This window comes from Nelumbo nucifera, chromosome 7 (assembly GCF_055504915.1).
Source record: "Nelumbo nucifera cultivar China Antique chromosome 7, China Antique-T2T, whole genome shotgun sequence".
In the NCBI taxonomy this organism is placed as follows: Eukaryota; Viridiplantae; Streptophyta; class Magnoliopsida; order Proteales; family Nelumbonaceae; genus Nelumbo; species Nelumbo nucifera.
The window spans coordinates 27,274,963-27,300,239 of record NC_142655.1 but is presented as its reverse complement, the minus strand read 5'-3'; the positions used below and the strand labels follow the sequence as shown (position 1 = coordinate 27,300,239).

The window sequence follows — 25,277 nt, the reverse complement described above, 5'->3', positions numbered from 1 at the left end:
AATCTCCTTCCACTTTCTGGTCATCTCATCAACTGAGAACACCGCAAACAATTCCAAGGTTTTCAACCAATGAATCACCCTAATGTGGATAGTCTCCAGGATTACTTCCAAACTTCTCTCCTTATTTGGAAATACCATTGAATTTCTCTCCTCCCAAATAGTCCAACACATTGCAGCACTACCACATCTCCACATGATCTTGGCCCTTTTGGTTGACCAGTTAGGCATGGAAGTAAATAAGCTTTGCACATTCGAAGGTGGAGTCCACCTACATCCAAACAAAGAAGTAAACCATTCCCAAATGACTTTAACAAAGTGGCAAGAAATTAATAAGTGATATCCAGACTCACCATCAGATTTACAAAGGACACCAGTAAACCTTCCATTTCACCTTTGGCAAGACTCTGTTCTTGAGCACATCGTGCAAAGTCTGGGAGGTATCTTGGTGAAAGCTGATAAACGAAATCTGGGTGTCGTGGAGTTACAAGTAGCTGGTGTAAGGCATGAGAACATGCCGAGGTTCTTTGAAATCTGCTCGGATGAAGCCTGGTACAAGGTGTGGGTGGCTTCCGAAGTTGAACGGTCGTGGTGGGAAGCTGCTCCGAAGGTAGAAGATGATGAGCTGGCTGGGTGGTGGACACGTGGAGGGCAGAGGTTGGGAGATGAAAAGGTGGAGCAGATGAAAGATATTTTTGGGGTTACTGAGTCGGTTGGGGAAAACTAAACGACAAGCAACCTAATTAAGGAAACTACTTCAAATGGGTTTGAATTAAACAAATTAATGGCGGGCTCTTCTTCTTATGCTGATGTGGCGAAGAGGCAGGATGGGTTGGGGAGCCAAAAGGTTTGGTCCAAGCCGTTGAAGGTGGCGGGTGGGTTGGGTGGGGCGAAGGTTGAACCGGGACAGCGTTGGAAGGGCCCACGTGACAACTTAAAAGGTCACGCGAGTGGGTCGGATGGGTGTAACACCGAAAGGAGGCTCCACTTGAAGGACCCACGTGATAACTTAAAATGTCACGTGGGTCGGGGTATGGGGACTCTTCTTGGGTTGCTGATAGACGATGTTAATGGTCTATCATCGTCCCAAGTTGCGAGAAAGGGGGGGGAATGCGCGCAGCGGCGGAAAATGGAGAAGAAGCTGGATTTGCAGTGGGTTTCCCAACGAAGTCTGGAGAAGCTTAGCCCCATGCGACGCTCCTCAGAGAGGCCGAATCCAAGATACGCTAGGGAAAGAACTGAAGAGAGGGAAGAGAAGGATGAAGTTTGGGTGCAGTGCAGTGAAGGAGATGAAGAATCGGAGGACTTTTCTGTTGATGGTACTAGCGTGGGCAGTGTAAACGACGAAGGTAGTTGTGCTAGAGGTGACATGGATGGGTGGAATATTGCAAGCTTATTTCAGGGTGAAGATTGCAATCGGTTTAACTCATTCCCAAGACTACAGAGTGTGCAACGATTATCAGAAGGGGCAGACCGGGAGAACCGGAAGTAGAGCAGGAACACACCATCTAGGGCTGAACCAGGGGTAGAGTGGAAAGATCACCAGGATGACCAAAGGACAGAAGTACTTCCCAACCAACTCAGAGAGATAGATGGTTACCAACCTCTGGAACAAGAGAGGGAGGCCGAGAGCAGTCCTTTTCTAGCTTGTCCATCAGTCCCAAGTAACCAAGTGATTTCGGTTTGTGCTACTAATGTGTCTCCTGTGTCTTTGGTTCCAGATTCCATTTCTGTTCCAAGTCCTGTAGCCCATGAATATGCAGCCAAGCTAGTAGGCGGGCTCTCCGAGGAGGGGGAGAGGGGAAGGAAGGAAAGTGGGAAGGTGCGGAAAGGAAGGTATAGGAGTGAAAAAGTGTGGGAAATCATTGAAAGAGTGTTTAAGGAAGTGGAAGGAAAGTTGATCTGGAGGAGGGAAGGGGAGGAAAGAAGAGGGGAGGGGTTAGTGGAGAGGAGGGAAAGGAATGAGGGTAGAGATGGAGAGGATTACGGGGAGAGAACAGGGAAGGAGGGAGGTAATAGGAGAGGGAGGATGGATGGAGAGGAACAGAGGTGGGACCAGAGGAGAGGAAGAAAGGGCAGGTGGACAGAGATGGAGGGGATTCTGTAGGAAGGGTAGGGGTGGAGGACTTGGTGAGAGAAGACATGATAGCAAAATTTGTTGGGAAGTTGGGTTGTAGGTTGGAAGATTTGAATGTGTTGAAAAAAAGCTTACAGAAGAGGAAGAAGGAGATCAGAAAAAAGAAGAGGAGATTGAGTGAAGTAGAGAGATTGAAGAGAGATGTAGAAGGAGACAAGAAGCTCGGGGTAAAAGGGGATAGAAGAAAAGGGGGAAAGTAGCGGGTAGGTGGCAAGGGGTTTAAAAAAGAAGCGGAATGAAGATTCTTAGTTGGAATGTGAGGGGAGTTGGGAGTGCAAGGAAGAGAGCGACAATAAAAGAAGTAATAAGACGGTATGACCCAAACATTGTGTTGTTGCAAGAGTCTAAGAGAATGGAGTTTAATAACAAATGGGCAAGGAGGCTATGGAAAGCCAGGGGGATTAGCTGGGTGGCTGCTCCCTCGTGGGGTGCTTCCGGGGGGATTGTAACAATGTGGTTGAAGGTTTGGAGGAGTTGATCGGAAAGTACTCGGTTTCCATGAAGTTTAAGCAGCAAGAGGATGATTATATGTGGGTGCTCACAAATGTTTACGGACCGAATGACTACAGAGAGAGGAAGGAGTTGTGGGAGGAATTGACTGATGTTAGAGGGTTGTGGGATGGGCCTTGGTGCATGGGTGGGGATTTCAATGTGATCAGATTCTCGGAGGAATCCAATAAGGTTAATCAGAGGGTGACAAAAAGCATGAGGAAGTTTAACAGTTTTGTCGATGCCTTTGAGCTTAAAGAGATTCCCCTAGCCCATAAGACATTTACATGGTCAAATCTCCAATCTAGACCCATTTGCTCTAAGCTGGGTAGATTCATGTTCTCTTTGGATTGGGAAGAAGATTGGGGAACCTTGGCTTCTCCCAAGGGTGACCTTGGATCACTGGCCAATAGTGTTATGTAAGGAGGAAAGAAGGTGTGGAGGTCCTACCCCCTTTAGATTTGAAAATATGTGGTTACTTCATCCAGGGTTTACTAACAAAGTGAGGGAGTGGTGGTATGAGTGTAACCCACTGGTGGAATGGGAGGGGATGAGATTCCATAAGAAACTACAATTCTTGAAAGCAAAAATCAAGGAGTGGAATTTGGTGGAGTTTGGGAGGATAGAAGAAAGAAAGGGAGATCTGATGGATAAGATTGAAAGCCTTGACTCTAAAGAAGAAAGGGGAGAATTTGGAGAGGAAGACAATGATCTCAGGAGAGATTTGAGAAGACAGTTAGAGGACTACCTGCACAAGGAGGAAATTAGCTGGAGACAAAAATCTCGGTGTAAATGGTCGCAAGAGGGAGACAGAAACACTAGGTATTTCCACTCTCTAGCAGATGGCAAGAGAAGGAAGAGCTTTATCTCCAAATTGGTAATAGATGGAGTTGAGTTAGTACAACAAGAGGAGATTTCCGGGGCCTGTGTGGAGCACTTCAAATCTATTCTAAGAAGGCCTGTGAGTAGAAGGGTGTGGGTAGAAGGATTGGATTGGCCAGATGTAGGGGTGGAGAACAGGAGAAGGTTGGAAAGAAGCTTTAATTTAGAAGAGATCAAGGAGGCTGTGTTTTCTATGGATAGAACAAAAGCTCCAGGGCCGGATGGGTTCACAATGGCTTTTTATCAGGACTATTGGGATATCTTGAAAGATGATCTTTTGCGGGTGTTTGAGGAGTTTTTCAGGAGAGGAATTGTCAATCCGGGTGTGAACTCTACATTTATAGCCTTAATTCCAAAAAAGAAAGATGCATCCCACTCGAAGGATTTTAGGCCAATTAGCTTGGTTAATAGTTGTATAAGATCATTGCAAAAGTGTTGTCTTTGAGGCTAAAGAAGGTATTGCCAGATATCATTGCACACTATCAAGGAGCTTTTGTGAGTGGAAGACAAATTACTGATCAGATTTTAATTGCTAATGAGAGTGTGGAGAACTTTAAGAGGGATAAGAAGAAGGGAGTGGTTTGTAAGTTGGACTTGGAAAAGGCTTATGACTTGGTGGACTGGGATTTCTTGAGGAAAGTTTTGACTAAATTTGGGTTTGGGGCTAGATGGTGTAAGTGGATCATGGGTTGTGTCCGGAATTGTCATTATTCAGTGCTAGTGAATGGGACAGTGGTAGATTTCTTTCCAGCCAGTAGGGGTATAAGACAAGGAGACCCCCTTTCTCCTTTCTTGTTCATTCCAATTGTGGAGGTTTTGGGGAAACTGATTCACAGAGCAGATTCTAGGGGGCTCATTAAAGACTGGAGAGTTGGGAGGGTGGAAACGATTCTGTTTTGTGAAGGCGGTAATATGAGCTTTATCAGGAACTTGAAGTCGGTGATACAACTGTTTGAGAAAATGTCCAACTTGAAGGTAAACCTTGGGAAAAGCTATGTAGTGGGGGTGAATTTGGAGGAGGGAGAGATCAAGGAGAGTGCTGAAGTGCTGGGGTGTGAAGTCTCGGGGTGGCCTTTGAACTACTTAGGGTTGCCATTAGGTGATAATCCTATGAGAGAGAGCTTTTGGAACCCAGTGGTGGAAAGGTTTGAAAATGTTAGAATGTTAGAATGATGTCTCTTTGTACGAGTGTTCGGCTGATAAGAGTTCTTATTAGCCCATACTTAAGTTTAACTTATCCTGTAACTGGGCCTATGTTAATGGGCCTAAACCTGTTTAATGTTTTAAGTTAATTAGGTGTCCCATCACTAATCAGGGGCATTCCAGTACTTTATTGTATCTTGTACTACATTCAAATATAAATAATAGCATGGTCGACTGGCTAGTACAGTTCGACATTCCAGAGCATTGAGCACCTTCCTGGTTACAGCCGACGCCATCTCCTCTTTCTTGCTGTATTTCTTCTTTTTTTTATCCAGGTTGCTGCTGTGAAACCCTAGGGTTGCAGGAGAACAACACAAGGTTCGACCTAGGGTTTCCCTTGGTTGTAGGGCGCAAGGGAGGCAAGACCCTGAAGCTGGAGTCCTACTAGTTTCTAGTAGTTAGCAGCTATTCCGCTGCTAAGAAGAGGTCTATATAGGAAAGACCTAGTTGAGGACTGATTTCAGCAGTCCTAGTGTTGTCCATAAGGAGGGGAACTCCCTTTACAGTTGCAGTACTCGAAGTTCAAGTGGAGTCTGCATAGCACAGGTCAGTTACCAGCCCAAAACACCTTTTGCTGCTGTAACTGAACTGCTTCAGAACTGTGACAGTCTCGGCAAGTCTGAAACTGTGTTGCGAGCTGTCAGGGCCTGCTAAGGTTACTTCGGCTAATCAGAACCTGCATCAGAACCGGTTCAGAACCTTCAGAACTGCTTCAGCTAGTCTTAAATTAGTGCCATCCACACAAAGGCTGCAGTCAAGATGTCTTCAATATCTGGAGATGTTTCTTCTAGGGATAACAGACCTGCGAGCAGTCAAGATGTTTCTTCTAGGGCTTCAAATCTGGAAAACCCTTATCTGCACAGCCTGCAGATTACAAGTGTACTACTGGACGAATACAACTTCAGGGAGTGGTTCGTTTCTGCAATGTGGTTTATTACTTCCCGTGACCTCACAGGCTATCTAGATGGGAGCAAGAAGGAACCTGATATTCGCAGTGCAGATTATGTTGTGTGGCGCAAGGAGAATGCCACAGTTATGTCCTGGCTGCTTGCCTCTATGACTCCTCGGGTTGCCAGGACTATTCATCACTTTCCTACAGCAGCCAAGATTTGGGAAAATGTGTCTAAGACCTATGGACAAAAGAAAAACAATGCTAGAATCTACAGATTGAATCAAGACATTGCTGCCCTAAGGCAAGGTGATATGACAGTTGCAACATACTTTGCAACTCTGGAAGGTCTTTGGGAAGAACTTGACCACCACTTGATATTAGATTGGGAAAATGCCAGGGACAAGGAGAGACATGATAAGCAAATTGAAGAGAGCAGAGCCTTCAAGTTCCTGGCTGGCCTAGACCCAGTATATGAGGGTATAAGGTCACAAATTCTAGGGAGAGATGAATTACCGGAGCTTCACCATGTCTATTACCTGGTGAGGAATGAAGAAGTCAGGAGAAGGGAGTTGCAAGTTGACTCTCAGAAACAGTCAACTGGACTATCTGGAGAATATTCAGCCCTAGTCTCCACTAAGGGAAATAGATATTCAGACAAGAAGTCCCTCAAGTGTACCCATTGTGGTGGTGAGAAACATACAAAGGAGAAATGTTGGGTCTTGTATCCTCATCTGAAGCCAGCTGCTTTGAGAAAGGACAAAAGGCAACATAAGGGTCACACAGCAAGTGGGAATCTTGCCACCAACGACAATAGTGACAACTCACAGAGCACTCCAACAGTGTCCTCTTCCACCATAGGGCAGGCTGCCGACTCCTCTGGACCAAGTACTTTGGGCTTCACAGCTAGTGAGGTAGAGGTTCTCAGTCGGGCATTAGCCCGTCTGAAGAACAATCCTTTAGCTTCCACCTCTCTTGCCAAATCAGGTACAGCCTCTGCATTTAGTGCGACTAGTTCCATTAATTCTACCTCTTGGGTGATTGATTCCGGAGCCACTGACCATATGACACATATGTCCTCCTTATTCTCTTCATATCATTTGTTGTCTGGCCAGGATAAGATGAGAGTGGCTAATAGGTCTCTCTCCACCATCTCTGGAAAGGGGGTGGTTGACCTAAGCAAGGATCTCTCACTCAAATCAGTCCTACATGTTCCTGATAGGTCTCTTCATATCCTTTAGCTTCCACGATTGGGAGTGGTCATGAGTATGGGGGCCTTTACTATTTTGATGCAAACATCAGCTCAGCCCTACAAGCTTCTGCTACTACTAGTCCGGAAAGTGTGGAGTCAATAGCTAGGTTGCACCTGTGGCATTCTAGGCTAGGTCATGTGTCTTTCTCTTCTTTAGCAATGTTGTTTCCAGAATTATGTAAGGGAATTCCAAGTCAAAGTTTAATTTGTGATGTGTGTCAAATGTCAAAACAATGTAGAACAATGAATCCAATTTCTAGTAATGAAATTCGAGCTCCTTTTGATTTGGTTCAATCTGATGTCTGGGAACCTTCACCCATTGTTTCCATTGATGGCTTCCGTTACTTTATCAGTTTTATTGACCATTATTCTCGGTGCACTTGGATTTATCTGTTAAAAGGACGTGATGAAGTTCCACGAATAACCATGATTTTTTACAAGATGATTGAAACACAATTTGAGAAGAAGATTAAGCAATTTCGGTCGGACAATGCAGCTGAGTACTTTGAAAGATCCCTGAACTCATTCATGGAAGATGCAGGCATGTTACACCAATCATCATGTGCTTACACCCCTCAGCAAAATGGGGTTGTTGAGCGCAAGAACAGGCACCTATTGGAGATAGCTCGAGCCCTACTTTTCCAGCACAAAGTGCCCAAACAATATTGGTCTCAAGCTATACTCACTGCATCATACCTGATAAATCGGATGCCATCTAAGGTATTGGGTATGAAGACTCCTTTCTCTGTTTTGTGTCCCACTCTTCCAGAATTTTCTCTTCTTCCACGGGTTTTTGGCTGTACATGCTTCATACATGTGAAGGATCCAAAGAAAACCAAGCTGGATCCCAAGGCTACGAAGGGAATATTTTTGGGGTACTCTCCTACACAAAAGGGGTATAAGTGTTATGATCTTGTCTCCAAGAAAAAATGTCACCAGAGATGTAGTCTTTTTTGAGTCTCAACCCTATTTCTAGTCTTCCAAGAATCCTCTTCAGGGGGAGACTTGTGGGTTGGAAGAGGATTCTCATTCTCCCTTCCTTTTTGTTCCCCTTTCATCACCTTCCACTACTCCTAGCTGTGACATTCCGGGTCAACCTAGTGAGGCTCCCACTGTGCCAGTTACTTCTCCTGATACAACAGATGCTCCTAAAGGTTCTAGTAGGCAAGAGAAAGAGATACTTACATACAGCAGAAGAAAGAAGGGCCCTCAATCTCATGATTGCAACTAGTTGAACTCAGATCAATCTGTCTCTGCAATCCAAGGTAATTCTGACTCACTCACTTCGGATTTGGATCTTCCTATTGCTCTCCGTAAGCCTGTTCGTTCTTGTACCACCCAACATCCCATTGCTGATTATGTTTCTTACTCACACTTATCTCCTGCCTATCACTCCTTTGTGTCTGCTCTTTTCCTCGGTATGTGTCCCTTCCAGGTACTCTGAGGCGACATCTGATCCAAGGTGGAAAGAAGCCATGAATGAAGAGATGAAAGCCCTAATGAAAGCAAGCACTATTGGGTGCAAGTGGGTATTCACAATAAAGCACAGGAAAGATGGGTCAATCGAGAGGTACAAGGCCAGACTTGTGGCAAAGGGATTTACACAAAAGGAAGGAATTGACTACAAGGAAACCTTTGCTCCAGTAGCAAACCTCAACACAATCAGGGTTCTACTGTCACTAGCAGCAAATTTCTCTTGGGATCTCCATCAATTGGATGTGAAGAATGCTTTCCTAAATGGTGATCTTCATGAAGAGGTATTCATGGAACCTCCTCCTAGCTATGACGTTGGAAAGAAGGTGTGTAAACTAAGGAAAGCATTATATGGTTTGAAGCAGTCTCCCCGGGCATGGTTTGAGAGACTTTGTATGGCCATGAAGAAAGTGGGGTACACTCAGAGCAGTGCAGATCATAAATTGTTTACAAGGAGACAGGATGACAAACTTACGGCTCTCATTGTTTATGTGGATGATATGGTGATTACTGGAAATGATGTGGAAGAGATGAAGAGGCTGAAGGAGTTCTTAGCTTCAGAATTTGAGATCAAAGACCTGGGAAATCTGAGATATTTTCTTGGGATTGAAGTTGCTCGATCAAGAGAAGGAATCTACATATGTCAGTGGAAATATGTGCTAGATCTCCTAGAGGAAACAGGCATGATGGGGTGCAGGCCATCAGACACTCCAATAGAACCGAACCATGGACTACAAGAATCAATGGGTGAGGAATACTGTGATAAAGAGAGATACCTAAAATTGGTAGGAAAACTGATATACTTATCCCTTACTCAGCCAGACATTGCTTATGCAGTGCATGCTGTCAGTCAATTCATGCACTCACCAAAGATCCCTCATATGAGAGCAGTGGAAAGAATTCTCAGATACTTGAAGACTTGCCCAGGGAAAGGAATTCTATTCAGGAAAAACAACAGATTTGAAATTGAAGCCTACACTGATGCTGATTGAGCTGGGTCTGTTGGAGACAGAAAATCAACCTCAGGTTACTGTACATTCTTCGGAGGAAACCTGGTCACATGGCGCAGTAAGAAGCAGAATGTTGTGGCTAGATCAAGTGCAGAGGCAGAATACCGAGCTATGGCACACGGGGTTGCTGAACTGTTATGGCTCAGAACTCTTCTAAATGAGCTTGGTATTAAGGCTGAGAGTCCTCTCAGGTTGTATTGTGATAATAAAGCTGCTATCAACATTGCCAACAACCCCGTGCAGCATGACAGGACAAAACATATTGAAATTGATCGACACTTTGTCAGAGAGAGAATTGTTTCAGGAGAACTCTGTGTGCCTTATACTCCACCAGAGATGCAAATTGCAGATGTATTGACTAAAGGACTGGCAACAACAAAGTTCAGGGACATACTTGGCAAGCTAAACATGATTGATATCCATGATTAGCTTGAGGGGGAGTGTTAGAATGTTAGAATGATGTTTCTTTGTATGAGTGTTCGGCTGATAAGAGTTCTTATTAGCCCATACTTAAGTTTAAGTTATCCTGTAACTGGGCATGTGTTAATGAGCCTAAGCCTGTTTAATGTTTTAAGTTAATTGGGTGTCCCATCACTAATCAGGGGCATTCCAGTACTTTCTTGTATCTTGTACTACATTCAAATATAAATAATAGCATGGTCGACTGGCTAGTACAGTTCGACATTCCAGCATCTCTTCTTCTTCTCCTCTTTTCTGCTACTTCGACTACAGTGGTTCAGCTTTCAGAAAAAAGATTGGTATCCTGGAAAAAGAACTACCTCTCTCTTGGTGGGAGAATTACACTAATTAAGGCCACGCTTGCTAACTTTCCCATCTTTTTCCTGTCGGTGTTTAAAATCCTAGTGAAGGTTGCTAACAGATTGGAGATGCTAATGAGAGATTTCTTGTGGGAGCCGAGAGAGGAGAAGAAGGATCATAGAGTTAGCTGGGAGATAGAGTGTAGGAGTAAGACTTGTGGTGGTTTGGGGCTTGGGAGAAGCTATGGGATAGAATAGTGGCAAGTATACATGCGTTGGAGCACAATGGGTGGGACGTTGGATCAGAGCTAGGACCACAAGCAATTCTCCTTGGAAAGCCATTCATGACCTGCTACCAGTTTTTTCCCCTAATATCAGGTATGATTTGAATTCCGGTAACTCCATAAAATTTTGGGAACAAACTTAGGTGGGGAGTGCCCCTCTAAAGGATCAGTTTCCTTCTTTGTATGCTCTTTCTTATTTGAAAAATGAGCCAATCTCGTTTTTCACCACCCCGTCCTCTTCCACTTCTGGGATTGGGTGGAACTTGGGTCTAAGAAGGGATTTGAGGGACTCAGACTTCGACAGTATTTCGAGCCTTATTGCACTTCTTGATAACGTTGTCTTAGACCCCACTAGAACGGATTCTAGAATTTGGACACCTACCCCCAATGGCATCTTTTCTTGTGCTTCTTTCTTCAAAGTCTTAAGTCAGTCCACCAGTCCTACTTTCCCCCCTTTCCCTGTTGATGAGGTTTGGTGCAGAGCAATACCTCCTAGGGTTGGTAGTTTTTGTTGGGAAGCCTATCTGGAAAGAATCAACACTGGTGATCTACTCCAAAAGAAGAGACCCAATACTTGCTTGTCACCTCAGTGGTGTGTTCTTTATAAAGCAGATGGGGAGACTGGTTTTCACCTATTGGTGTCTTGCCATTTTGCGAGGTCAATTTGGGATTGGCTTTCTCCCTATTTGGATGTAGCTGGAATCCTCCATCAGACTTGCAAGGTCTTTTTTCCCCTTCTTTTTTCAGGTGGCAGATAAAAAGGGGAAGGACTATGTGGAGAGGATTAAGGGCTGCAGTATGTTGGACACTTTGGGAAGAAAGAAACTCTAGGATATTCTCAGAAGCTAAGAGAGGAGCAACAGATCTGAGGGCTATCATACATATTAGGGCGGTACAGTGGCTGAAATCTTTGGAGCTATTCACAGATTACACTGTGGATGACATGTTGAGGAAGTGGGGTGAAATTGCAAATTGCACATAGACCAAGTCAGTAATGAGTGTGGCTTGGACCCCTCCACCTGGTGGATTCTTGAAATTAAACTTTGAGGGTGTAGTAGGGGAAATCTGGGACAATCGGGGATTGGGGGTGTTTTTAGGGATGAAAATGGGGTCATTTTTGCCATTTTCTCAGGAAACTCATAATTGAAGGGGATTCATAGGTGGTGATAGGGTGGTTGATTAAAGATCACAATGGCTTATGGAAGTACAACAATGAGAGGAGGAAATTCAAGTGGTTGGTGCGGGAGATGGAAGTTAAGACATGTTGGGTTAAAAGATCGACTAATTCCCTAGCTGACGGTTTAGCTAAACAAGGGGCATAAAGGGATTCACTGTTTTGGGCTAAGCTGTAACTTTAGTGTTTTTTTTTTCTTTTTTTTTTTCCTTTTCTTGAGGTTCTTTGTTGCTCTTGGAAGATAAGTGTGTTTATCTTCCTCTTGTAAATCTTCTATTGATGATTTAATGAAAGTGTTACTGATCAAAAAAAAAAAAAGGAGACAAACAACTATTGGGTCTTTTTCTTTGAAGTAGATCCCCTTGTATTAACTCTTTCCAGGAAGGCTTCCCAACAAAAGCTCCCAACCTTTAGAGGTATAGGTCGACACCACACTTCTTTAATAGGAAAAGATAGTCCAACAGGAGAAGGGGGTAAAAGGGCCTTGAAAAAAGAGGCACAAGTGTAGGATCCCAAGGGAGTGAGTGTCCATATTCTAGTATTCTACTATCTGACTTCGATGGCTCAATGAAGACCCCTTCAAGAATGGATAGTAAGGCTAAAATGTAGGCTAACTTTGTGTCCCTAACATCTCTTCTCAGGCTCAAATTCCAACCAAACCCAAAAGGTGAATTAGAAGGTACTAGGAAAGAGGAAACCGGTTCATTTTTAAGGGTAGAAATAGCAAAGAGTCCTAGAAATTGATCTTTCAAAGAGGAGTCCCCAACCCACACATGTTCCCAAAATTTAATGAGAATACCTGAGTGTAAATCATACCTGACATAGAACAAGGGAAAAATGGCTTGAATAGCTTTCCAAGGAGAAGCTCTTATAGTCCTTTCTAGGATCCCAAAGTCCCATCCATTGTTTGTTGGCCCATGTATACTTCCCACTATCTTAACCCACAGTCTTTCTTTCTTCAATGAAAATCTCCACAGCCATTTCCCTAGTAGTGCTAAGTTCCTAATCCTTATATTCCCAATTACCAAACCCCCATCCTTCTTACATCTACATACCACCTCCCACCTGACCCTATGGTCCTTCTTCTCCTCCCCCGGATCCCAAAAAAAGTCTCTCATTAGTTTTTCCAGCATGCAAGCTACCTTAGCCGGAATCTTAAAGACTGATAGGAAATAAACAGGAAGGTTGGCAAGAGTAAACCTAATCAAAGTGATCCTCCTCCAAGAGATATATAATTTTTCTTCCAGTTGGCAAGTCGTTTTTTCAAACCACTCCACAAGGGCCCAAAATTCACTTTTCTAAGGATTGTCTCCCAATGGTAAACCAAAGTAGTTTAAGGGCCAATTAGATACTACACACCCTAAAATGCCTGCACACTCACAAACCTCCCCCTCTCCCATATTGACTCCAATTATACAACTCTTCTCAAAGTTTAAGGTTTGACATTTGCTCAAAAAGTTGTATAGCGGGCTTAGGTTTCTAATCCTATTGATATCCCCTCCTTCACAAAACAGGATTGTGTCATCTGCAAATTGAAGGTGTGTAAGTGGTATGTTGTCTCTTCCAACTCTCCATCCTCTTATTGAATTCCTAGAATCTGCTTTGGATATTAATCTCCCCAACACTTCTGCAACCAAAGTAAACAAAAAAGGGGAGAGAGGGTCCCCTTGTCTAATCCCTCTCAAGTGTGTAAGGGGAGCAAGGAATTTCATTAATCGTTAAATAAAATTAAGGTGAGTACAATGGTTTGGAACTTTCCAACAAGACCTAAGCGGCATAAGTCAAAACTTAAACTTTTGCTCAAAACAACTGAGGTCTATTAATGCTGCATTTGGCATTCCTTATTTTAAGGACTAACTTCCTTTTTGCAGTTAAAATGCAGCCTAACTCCCTGTTTAGCCAATACATCAGTCATTCCATTTGCAGTTCTTCTTACCCAACTAATGGTAGCATTGAGTTCTCTTGAGAGGTACAAAATCTCCCTAAATTCATGCATGTACATCTAAGGAGCTGAGTTAATTTCCCTTGTCCAAGATAGTTAATTTTGAATCCCCATGCACAACTTGCTCTCGGACTCCAATCTGTTTTGCTAGTTTTAGTCCTTGCAACAGTGCCAGTAGTTCAGCTCTAACTGAATCACCATTACCAATTGGCCCGGAGGGCAATGGCATCACTTAACCCAAGTGATTCCTGAATACACCCCCTATACCTGCTCTGCCCGAATTACCCATGGAACTTCGATCAAAGTTCAATTTTATTTTGCTGTCAGCTGGTGGAGTCCAATTCATATGCACCTTTTCCTTTTTCCTGTTTGTGCCACTACTGTCCAGGAATTTACAATATCAATGACAGAATGATCGGACAAAGTCCAAGGTTTTTATCCAATGTCTAAATCTTATTGTAATGCCTTCTATCAACTCCTCCTTGGTTCTGCTCAAATCAAAAAGATTCTTTGGTTCTACTCCTCCCAAATAGACCAGACTACTGCTGCCCTTACTACCTTGACCTTCCACATAATTCTCCCACTTTTCTTTGGCTGCCTCACAAAATTGGGACTGAATAGGCTTACCACATCTTGAGGGGGAACCCATTTGCAACCAATGAGGGAGCAGATACTCCCAAATATAAAACACAAAGGGACAGGAAATAAGTAAATGAGGGAGCCCAAATTGAATGAGAAGGTTGAAGAAATAAGCACAAGAAAAGGTGCCACTAGGGGAGGGAGCCCAAATCGTAGTGTCCTCTAAGTTCTGATCCAGGAAAATATTATCCTGCTTGGCTAATAACAATACAAGAGCCTCACATTCAATATCCCTCAAGCCCCTCCAATTCAACCCTGAAGGGGAGGCAGGACCAAACTTTGAGATAAGTTCAAATTTATAAGTAGAAAGAGAATAGAGCATGGGGAATTGCAATTTCAAGGGTAATTCACCAAGCCACAAATATTCCCAAAACAGGAGCCACTTTTGCATCCCAGCCATTTTCCACCACTGGTTTCCAAAAACTCTCAGCCCTCGTGTTGCCTCCCAAAGGTAGTCCAAGGTATTCTACAAGCCAGTTTCTAACCTCACATCCTAGGATCCCTACCACTGCCTGAACCTCAACCTCGCTAATATCAAGTCCTGCAGCACAACTTTTTCCCCAATTCACCTTTGGATTAGAAACCCTATCGAAGGTATTAACTATTTCTTTTAGGCTTCTCGAGCTTCCTTCATCACAACCATCACAAACACAATTATATCATCTACAAACTGAAGGTGGCTCACAACTATGTCATTCCTTCCCACCCTCCAACCACTAAAGGAATTTGCCAAGTCAATTTTACTATCAACATACTTTAAAACTTCAGCAATTAGTGTGAAAAGTAAAGGGGATATGGGTTCATTTTGTCTCAAGCCCCTTTTTGTTAAGAAAAAATCTCTAGCTACTCCATTTATCAAAATTGAATAGTGTACAGAGCTAATACAACCTTTAATCCAATTCCTCCAATGGGTTCCCAACCCCATTTTTTCCATAATGCCAAGGAGAAATGACCAATTCACCATATCATAAGCCTTTTTTAGGTCCAGCTTACAAAAAGCCCTTTCCACCCCTCTTTTTCTTCTTTGCCACACACCCATTAGCTATTAGGATCTGATCCACAAATACATGCTTGTTTTGATTTCACAAATCGATGAATGAGAATGAGTGATTTCTTCTTTCTACCAACTTGGTAAGTGATTCTATGGTTTTTATCTTCTCTACTGGAAATCTTTGGAACCTATGATCTTTATTATGCTTTTTAATTAACCCTTAAGGTGTAAGTAAAGAAGAATAAGGTTTGAAGCTGAAGATATAGCAGATGATGACCTAGTTGCCAACATGTTGCCTAGGCAACAAGGCATACCAAAGGTGCTTAGTCTAAACATTATTGAAAAGACACCCATCTAGGTAATAAGGAGACACCTAGGTAACAAAAATTACAAGGCAAGCACCTTGTTGTAATATTCTTACTAATGTGTTTTGAGACATCCTATCATATAAATTTTACTTATGTTTATTTTAGGCTTTTACTGGTAAAGATCCAAGAATTTTTTGAGGTGGATTCCAAGGATGGCCAACAGCTTGGCTGATAATTTTGCAAGGATTGGTATGAACAGAATTGCTTTAGAATGGGGAATGCCAGCCAGGACTAAGGATAAATCTATAACAGTGTGAGGTGGCATTCGCTAAGTTTGAACTCTGATCTCTGAAAATCAAAAAAGTTCTTAAGAACAGTTCTGATTTCTCAACCATCTAAAATAACGTTTCTGCTTATCTGAAGTTATGTATGCAATAAATCCACTCAATATTCTGAATGTTGGAACCTCTCTGAATAATGCCTATTTTACAATTTTGCCCCTTTGAGTGTATAATCTATATTATATATGGAAATTTCTATGATGCCAGAAGGGTATACTACCAAAGAACTTTGACCAATCAGAAGCACCCACCCCTCCAGGAAATTTGATGAATACCAGTTGATTGGTTACTACTTCTGTGATAGTGATACTGGTTGATTGGCTATCATCTTTTTAGGTATCCTGCCTGTTCGACTTGAAGTTTGGGTTAGGGTTAGGGTTGAAAGTATGAACCCAACTTAACTTCAGGTTTAGGGGTGCAATTGAGCCGAGCCAAGCCGAACTTTGGCATTTTGGCTCACTTGAACTAAAATATTACTAGGTTTGAGTTCGAGTTCGAGTTTGAATTCAATTCAAACTATATTTTCTGGTTTAGCTCAGTTTAATTAAATACTCTCAAGTTTGGCTGGAAAGCTCGAAAACGAATATATTTTTATATTTTATAAATATATATGATATACGTTTTTATAATATATAGGATATTCTTATATTGTACATAGATTATAAAAATATTTTTTATAATATGTATTATAAAATATACTTTTACATTAATCGAGCCAGGCTTGCAAGCTTTCAAGATGAACTTTTTATTGGTCGAGCTTGAGTTTGAATAACTAATCGAGCTTACCCCGGGGTTCAAACTCAATTCAATCTCAATTAGAATCGAATTCGAGCCCAAACTATTCGATTAGAGCTCAATTAAATTGCATCCCTATTCTGGTTGGGTTAGGATTGAGGCCTTAGCCAACTCGAACCCAACTTAATTTCATATTTCTATGTATAATTATTATATGCATGTATGCATGTAGATATATATGAAACTATGCACGATGCATCTATAAATATGTGTACGAGTGTTTATATGCATGTACATATATATGAAACTATGCACGATGCATCTATAAATATGCGTACGAGTGTTTATATGCATGTCAACAGTTTTTTTTTTTTTTTGATGAATTATATGCATGTCAACAGTTGTAACTTTAAAGGCAAATTTTCTTTTACTAAAGCATGATAACTATGTTATTTTATATATAATAATGCTAAAAAACTGAATTGACTTCAACCCTTGAGTATAGAAAAAAAGAGCATTTGACAAAAGGAAGTAGAAAAGTGAGGACAACCAAAACTCAATCTGAACCTAGCCCAATCCTAATCCCAACCCAAAAACCTTGGGACGTATTAGGGTTAGGATTGGAGGTTCAACAGCTCAGCTTGGGTTAGAGTTTACTTAAATCCCAGCTAACCCAGCCCAAGTGCCTGACTTGCACCCCCTACAGTAAAAGGAAGCCACACTCTGACCATCCACATGCCCTGTACAATAACCTCTATACAGCAGACGGGAAAAACCCCAACCCTCTGACCCCTACTGGCTAGACAACTCCACCAAGAATATCAAATAGCAACCCTCCAACCCAACCTATCAAATAGCCCCAAAAATCTACTAAGAAACACAAAAGCATAGAAACACCTCCAGCAAACCAAAACCACAATTAACCCCCCAAATGCCCCTCCTTCCCAATCCAATAAACTTATTGAAGGGATCAAGCTGTACCTTCCCCCTTCTGCTTCTGCCCCTGCCTCTAGAACCTTCAACAAACCCTTCCTCAAGCTTCTGTCAGCCCTTCCCCCTAAATGCTACAGTCCCTACCACATCATACTTCAGAGATTCCAAACCACTCAGGAAGATAAATATTGACTCATGTCATAAACGCATCAGCATCAGTTGGCATCCTCACTTCCTCATTTGCAAATAACTTTCTCTTTCTTCCAACTGCCTAAACACAAACTTGGTCCTCTTCCCCCAAGAAAAGTGTAGTTGTTCAAGATTGCTATCAGTCTTGAGCACTAATAAATTTCAGGTTCAAAAAAGGAGAAAGAATAGAGAAAGGAGGAGAAAGAGAGAGTAGAGAGAGAGCAGTAGAAGACAAGATTTGAAAGGAATGACAGTATCTCCATATTCTGTCGCCGCCACTTTATTTAATATTTATAGGTTATGCTCATTACATGGAAAGGACAGATCTGCCCTTAGTCTTTACATAACAAATAGAGCAAAATAAGACTGAAACAAATAACAACTAAAGCAACTAAATGACCAACAGCTGACCCTAGGAAGACTAGAACACCTTCTACCCTACGAACATAGTGGGACCGTAGCTGTGGGGCCCACATCAGTGTTCTCTACACTCCCCCTCAAGTTGGGAATGATAGTTTGGATAGATCCGCCTCTAGCTTCTTCCGTGGTACAGCTTTGGTGAGGATATCTGCCAGCTACATGTTGGAGGTGATGTACGGGAGACACACTTCTTGTGATGAGACCCTCTCTCGTACAAAATGTCGATCAACCTCAATATGTTTAGTTCTGTCATGCTGTACCGGGTTGGGTAAAATATCAATAGCCGCTTGATTATCACAATACAGCATCAGGGGCTTCTCATACTCAATACCCAACTCCTCAAGTAGGGATCTCAGCCAAAGAATTTCAGCCACTCCGTTAGCCATTGACCTGTATTCAGCTTCAGCACTAGATCGGGAAACAACACTCTGTTTCTTACTCCTCCAAGAGACCAAGTTACCTCCCACAAGAGCACAATATCCAGAGGTAGACCTTCTATCATCAACACTTCCAGCCCAATCGGCATCCATATAGACCTCCACCTTCATGTGGCCATTGTCTTGAACAGTATACCTCTACTCGGGCATCTCTTAAAGTATGCTAATATTCTTTCTGCTGCTAGAAGGTGCGTGGTTCTAGGAGAATGCATGTACTGACTGACAACACTAACTGCATAACTGATATCTGGCCGAGTGAGGCATAGATATAGGAGCTTTCCCACTAATCGTTGAAACATAACCTTGTCTTCAAGAGGCTCCCCACTCTCTGCACTAATCCTGTGGTTCTGTTCAATGGGTGTATCCGCAGGTTTGACACCTAGCTTTCCAGTTTCCGCCAACAGATCTAGTACATATTTCCTCTGAGAGACAAAGATCCCCTGTTTAGATCTAGCAACCTCAATACCCAAAAAATACCGTAGTGCACCCAGATCTTTCACCTCAAACTCTTGATGAAGGAGCTGTTTGAGGGACTCAATCTCATGGCTGTCATTTCCTGTCACCACAATATCATCAACATATACTGCAAGTAATGTCAGAGAGGACTCCACCCTCTTGATGAACAGTGTATGATCTGACTGGGCCTGTACATAACTGAACTTCCCAAGGGCTAGTCTGAATCTGTCGAACCAAGCTCTAGGTGACTGCTTCAAACCATACAATGCCTTATTGAGCCGGCAAACCTTCTTACCTGCCTCTGTATCATAGAATCCAGGAGGCAACTGCATGTAAACCTCTTCCTGCAAGTCCCCATTCAGAAAGGCATTTTTAACGTCCATTTGGTACAAAAGCCAAGTGTGGCTTGCTCCAAGAGATAATAGAACTCGAATGGTGGTCATCTTGGCTACCGGGGAAAATGTCTCCAAGTAATCTATACCATAAGTCTGAGTGAACCCTTTTGCAACTAGCCGAGCTTTGTACCTCTCAATGGAACCATCCACATTGTGCTTCACAGTAAATACCCATCTGCATCCAACTGGTTTCTTTCCTTTGGGCAAATCAACTATCTCCCAGGTATTATTTTTCAACAGGGCATCCATTTCAACTTGCATTGCACCTCTCCACTCCAGGACTGATAAGGCTTCTTGCACTGTTCTTGGAATAGGGACATTAACAACGGAAGTAAGATAGGACCTGTAGGAGGGAGATAGGCGATCATAGGATAAAAACTGGGAAATACAGTGGGTTGTAGATGTGGTACAATGTCGTTTCCCCTTACGAACGGCAATGGGAAGGTCAAGGTCATCTGAAGGAGGTGAAGTGGCAACAGTGGAAGAGGTCTCTGTGGGCCCTGGGATTGTAATACCTGGACTTGGAGCCACAAAAGAGATTGGAACTGGCCTGGACTGCTGATGACCGGGATCAACCTGCCTGCATCGCTTGTGATAGACCCTCAACTCCTGATCCCTCTGACCACCCTCACTATGGTAGCCCTCATCACCCTACCCTCACTGCGCTCCCCCTGAAGAAAGTGACCCAAATCCCGACTCGCACTGCTCTCCCCCTGAAGAAAGTGACCCAAATCCCGATTCACATTGCTCTCCCCTTGAGGAGAAACCCGAGAATAATAGGGTGTCTCCTCAAAGAAAGTGACATCCATGGAGACAAATCTTTTCCCTGAGTCAGGATCATAGCAGCAATAACCTTTTTGAGTTTGTGCATAACCAAGAAAAATGCATTTGGAGACCTTTGGTTCGAACTTGGAGTGATGGGGTCCGAGAAGCTGAACAAAACAGGTACAACCAAATGTTTTAAGGGGAATAGTAAACAACTCCTCATCTGGGTATAGAAGAGAAAAAGGAGATGACATATCAAGAACCCGGGAAGGAACCCAATTAATAAGATATACTGCTGTGAGGATAGCATCACCCCAGAAGCGAATAGGGACATTGGAGGTAAACATAATACTTCTAGCCACCTCCAAGATGTGCCTATTCTTCTTTTCTGCAACCCCATTCTGCTGAGGTGTATGAGGGCAAGTGCTCTGGTGGATAACCCCATGATTAAGAAGGTAAGATGTTTGGTGAAAGGTTTGGGTCAGGGCGGGAACCTCATCTCGTGAACGCATAAGATAAACCCAAGAAAACCGGGTATGGTCATCAACAAATAACAAAAAATATCTGTACCCACCCATAGAAGGGATGTGATATGGCCCCCAAACATTCGTATGTACAAGATCAAAAGGGCGATTACTCCTTTTATTACTTAATGAATAAGAGTTTCTACAATGTTTAGCAAACTCACAACTTTCACATTGCAACTGGGACAACTCAACAGACTTAAACAAATCAGGAAACAGACTCTTTAAGGACCGAAAGGACAAATGACCCAATCGGTTATGCCAAAGCATAACCGGACTCACACTCTGGGAAACAAGTGACTTCTTATCCACTGACTCTTCCCGACGAGAACTTTCTCCGAGCAGATAGATCCCATTCGTCTCACGGCCAGTCCCAATCACCTTCTTCGTCTTCAGGTCCTGAAAAACACACCGGTCAGGGAAGAAAGTTACTGAGCAGTTCATGTGTTTGGTAATACTACTGACTGAAAGAAGGTTAGTATCAAGCTTAGGGACATGTAAGACAGAAGACAAGGAGATGGTATCCAATAGCTTGATGTCACCCTTGCCAGAAATGGGGACAAGAGAGCCATCAGCAATAGATACTTTATCCCTACAAGAAGATAAATGATAAGTGGTAAACAATGAAGGCAAGCTAGTCATATGGTCGGATGCACCTGAATCTATTACCCAACAGGGTTCAGTAATACCTGGAGTTGAGGCATGGTATGCTGAGGCTCGAGTACCTGAATGTGCGAAAGCAGATGTGGCAGGGGCTAATGGTGACTGCAGTGGCTGAGCTGAGTTCCCAACTTCCTTTTCCAACTGCATAAGGGCAGCTCGAACTGCAGCTAAGGTCTCTAAGAATGTGCCTCTTGTGCCAGACGAGGATGCTGAATCAGTATTCACGGCCACATGAGCATTACCCTTCTTGCTTCTCAACTTTGTCGGGACCAAATGAGGATGCAGCTTCCAACATGTTTCTTTCGTGTGTTTGGGTTTCTTACAATGCTCACATATCACATAACTGTTGTTCCCAAACCTGCCTTCGGCCTGATTTTTAAACTCCATTCCGGTCAAGAACCAGTAGTCTCAAAATAGGGTTACTACAGTCAAAGAACAGCACTTGGACTATCAATCACAACCAAACACAGTGTAGGGCCGATCTGTATTCACAGTGTATGTGCACAAAACCGGGATAACTCTGATCTGAAACCAACTAGCAAACACAACAGCAGCTGTCCGTAGAGTTCTCACCCCTTAAAAGAGTTCGGAAACCCCAAAAGACTGAAAAACAGCTTAGAAGTAGGTCTGATATGCTTGGCAGAATTAGGGTTTTAATCAGTCCTTAAAGTAAACAGTTCAGTTGCACAATCCAATCAGTACCGTATAGATAGACTTGCAGTAGGGTTAATATGAAACCCTAGAATCTGATCAATGCTAACAACAAACTTGAGGACAGCTCTAGGTAGATCGCAAGGTTCAATCTAACACTAGGTCTTGCCGCAAGATCACTTTCAAACCCTAGAGTAGAGAGAAACAAGGCTAAGGCAGTTCGGCCCAACAGTAGAGTTTGCTGTAAAACCCTAGAGAATCGAAGGGAGAAAACCATAGAATGGTTCGGCCGCCCTCTCCAGATAGGTCCAACCTATCTTCTCTGATAGAACTTCTCTTAGAAAATAAATAACTTACAAGGAACAAACTTGAGGACAGCTCTAGGTAGATCGCAAGGTTCAATCTAACACTAGGTCTTGCCGCAAGATCACTTTCAAACCCTAGAGCCGAGAGAAACAAGGCTAAGGCAATTCGGCCCAACAGTAGGGTTTGCTGTAAAACCCTAGAGAATCGAAGGGAGAAAACCCTAGAATGGTTCGGCCGCCCTCTCCAGATAGGTCCAACCTATCTTCTCTGATAGAACTTCTCTTAGAAAATAAATAACTTACAAGGAAATATTGTTCGCTGCCTTCCAAGGTTACCCGAACCCTAGTATTCTCTGATCCTTCCTGACCACCAACACTCTGCAACCGTGACAAGCTTTCAACAGCTGCTAGCCCTTCTGGCGATCTCCAAGAATCAGTCTGCGAACTCCACCTTTTCAGCTTCCAGTCCTAGGAGATTCTCATGTGGTCGGCTGGTACTAGATTCACATGAGAAACCCTAACTTGGCTCTGATACCATGTAGTTGTTCAAGACTGCTATCAGTCTTGAGCACTAATAAATTTCAGGTTCGAAAAAGGAGAAAGAATAGAGGAAGGAGGAGAAAGAGAGAGTAGAGAGAGCAGTAGAAGACAAGATTTGAAAGGAAGGACAGTATCTCCATATTCTGCCGCCACCACTTTATTTAATATTTATAGGTTATGCTCATTACATGGAAAGGACAGATCTGCCCTTAGTCTTTACATAACAAATAGAGCAAAATAAGACTGAAACAAATAACAACTGAAACAACTAAATGACCAACAGCTGACCCTAGGAAGACTAGAACACCTTCTACCCTATGAACACAGTGGGACCGTAGCTGTGGGGCCCACATCAGTGTTCTCAACAAAAAGCATCTCAGAAACCTAGCCACTTTTGTTGATCTTCTAACTACTCTCCCCACAGGCAATTTTTTTGTTAAGCCCCTCCCCAGGGAATTGATTGCTGAGTTCAACCGTTTAATCAACAATTACATCCTCTTCCTACATGAGCAACTTCATTTTGGATGGATAAAACTCTTTTTTCTCTTGCATAAGCCTGAAGGAGGGATGAATACCTGTGGTTTAGGTCCCTAATCCCTTATATTCTAGATCTTTCGGTCATTGTTAATATGCTTTCTATCACTCTCTATCCCAGCCTTTTCAATCCTTCTTAATCAACAAAATGCAATTCTTAAATAAAATAAAGCTAATAGACATTATATGCCTATGCATATTTGTATACCACTCCTAATGGCAATTTTTGGATGCTAAATTAAGATATTTTTCATTTAAATTAGGAGGGGAAGGAGTAAAAGAAAATAACAAGTCAAATTGCACTTACCAGAACCCCATCCAGTTCTGATGCCACATGTTTCCTGGAAATTCCCTATAAACTGCAAGATAAGCAGCCAACTGAAGTCAAACTCCAGCAATGCCCTCGGCACAAGTAATGTATTCCAATTAACTGATCATGTAAATGCATCCATATAATAACAAATTGTTCTATATGGCATAATGCATAATACTATACAATGTAAGTGAGGTCTAACAAGAAAAGCACAGCCCACATGACCTGCCTTTTTTTGTTGTAGACTTCTATTTAATTTACAAATGATCAGGATAACAATGCATACTAGCGGTCATCCTAGTTTTGTTGTAACTCAATACCATGAGCAGAAAACTGATTTATAATGTCCTGCTTGAGCTTTTGAAGTTAGTTTATTTTTATTCATTCAACATTTTGATAGGTAAAGATTAACTAAAAAGGACAATGCCCACTGTTTGTCCCAGCTATCTGGGGTCTTGGGAGGGGTAGAAAGGGTACAGTCCTAACCTTTGGCATTTTTTACACAAAGTGGCCACCCACAGACTTGAACCCGTGTTCTCATGCTTGGCAGCCCATATTTTACAATTACACCAAGTAATGGCCTCTAAAGATCAACTACACCAAATATATGATTAAGTCAGGTTAATCATCCTTAAGCTCTAAAAGGATATTTTATCCTTATGGTAATGAATAACTTGCTATTGAAGTCTATGGGTGGTGGTAGCAAACCTAGAATCAAGTCTTCACCCAGGTTGGGGGGCTTGGGGTTTTGAGGAGGGCTACCCCTGTTGTCTAGCCCATTTGCCTACCAAAAATCTAACAACAACAAAGTATCATATCATGGAAAATGGCACCAGACAGCAAATATCAACATCCTACCCCCAACAGAAATAGCAAACATTAGCATCCTAACCCTACTTTCTGCAATTCTTTACCTTCTAATCTTCCAAATGCCAAGCCAGATCCATTTAAAGGGGATCATGAACACCAGATAACCACAATTACTAGTATTCACATCAACACATCCTTAAGTATTTAATTTATAAACAACAATAATTTATTTTTTGAAAAACAAAGAACAAATACAAGAGAGGGCACAGCCCACTTTTTCATGACATGTCATGCTTGTCAGTGAGCCTCAAAACCCAAGCTCGGCATGGCAGAAGGGTTTGGGCTGGTCCTAGCATGGCCCACTTGCTACAGTGGCCAAGTCTATCGGCCCACAAGCAGCCTGACCCACTTTATTGCTCTAGATGTAGTTCCCATGAATAATTGCCTACTAAGGACAGCAGAAAATGAATGGTGTTAAAGTTTGCAACTAGGGCAAACGTCTCCTTGTGATCAATCTTTTCCTTCTATATAAAACCTTTTGCTACTAACTTGGTTTTATATCTTTCCACTAAACCATCTGCCTTATACTTCACCATGGACGCCCATTTACAACCCACAGTGCTCATTTCCTCTGGTAGATCTACTAATTCACACATTTTGGCTTTCGCCAAAGCCCCCATTTCTTCATTCATTGCTTCTCTTCATTTAGGATCAATTAAAACTTTCTGAGTACCTAGAAGAAACATGGACAAAAGAAAGAATGAACATAAAAGAGCAATAACAAAGAACAAACTAGAATAAGAAACAAATTTAGCAATGGGATGTCACAAGCAGGTTT

The 25,277-nt window shown here is 42.6% G+C and overlaps 1 protein-coding gene across 3 annotated transcripts in view; it reads right to left on the bottom strand.

Annotated features, from left to right (window-relative positions):
- LOC104593395 (uncharacterized) overlaps positions 1 to 25,277 on the bottom strand; it is a 59,182-nt gene that overhangs the window by 17,381 nt on the left and 16,524 nt on the right. For all 3 annotated transcript variants that reach the window (XM_010253199.3, XM_010253198.3, XM_088892348.1), the window contains exon 3: positions 23,624 to 23,675. In XM_010253199.3, the coding sequence (XP_010251501.1) occupies positions 23,624 to 23,675 (52 nt within the window). The remainder of the gene's footprint in view (positions 1 to 23,623; positions 23,676 to 25,277) is intronic.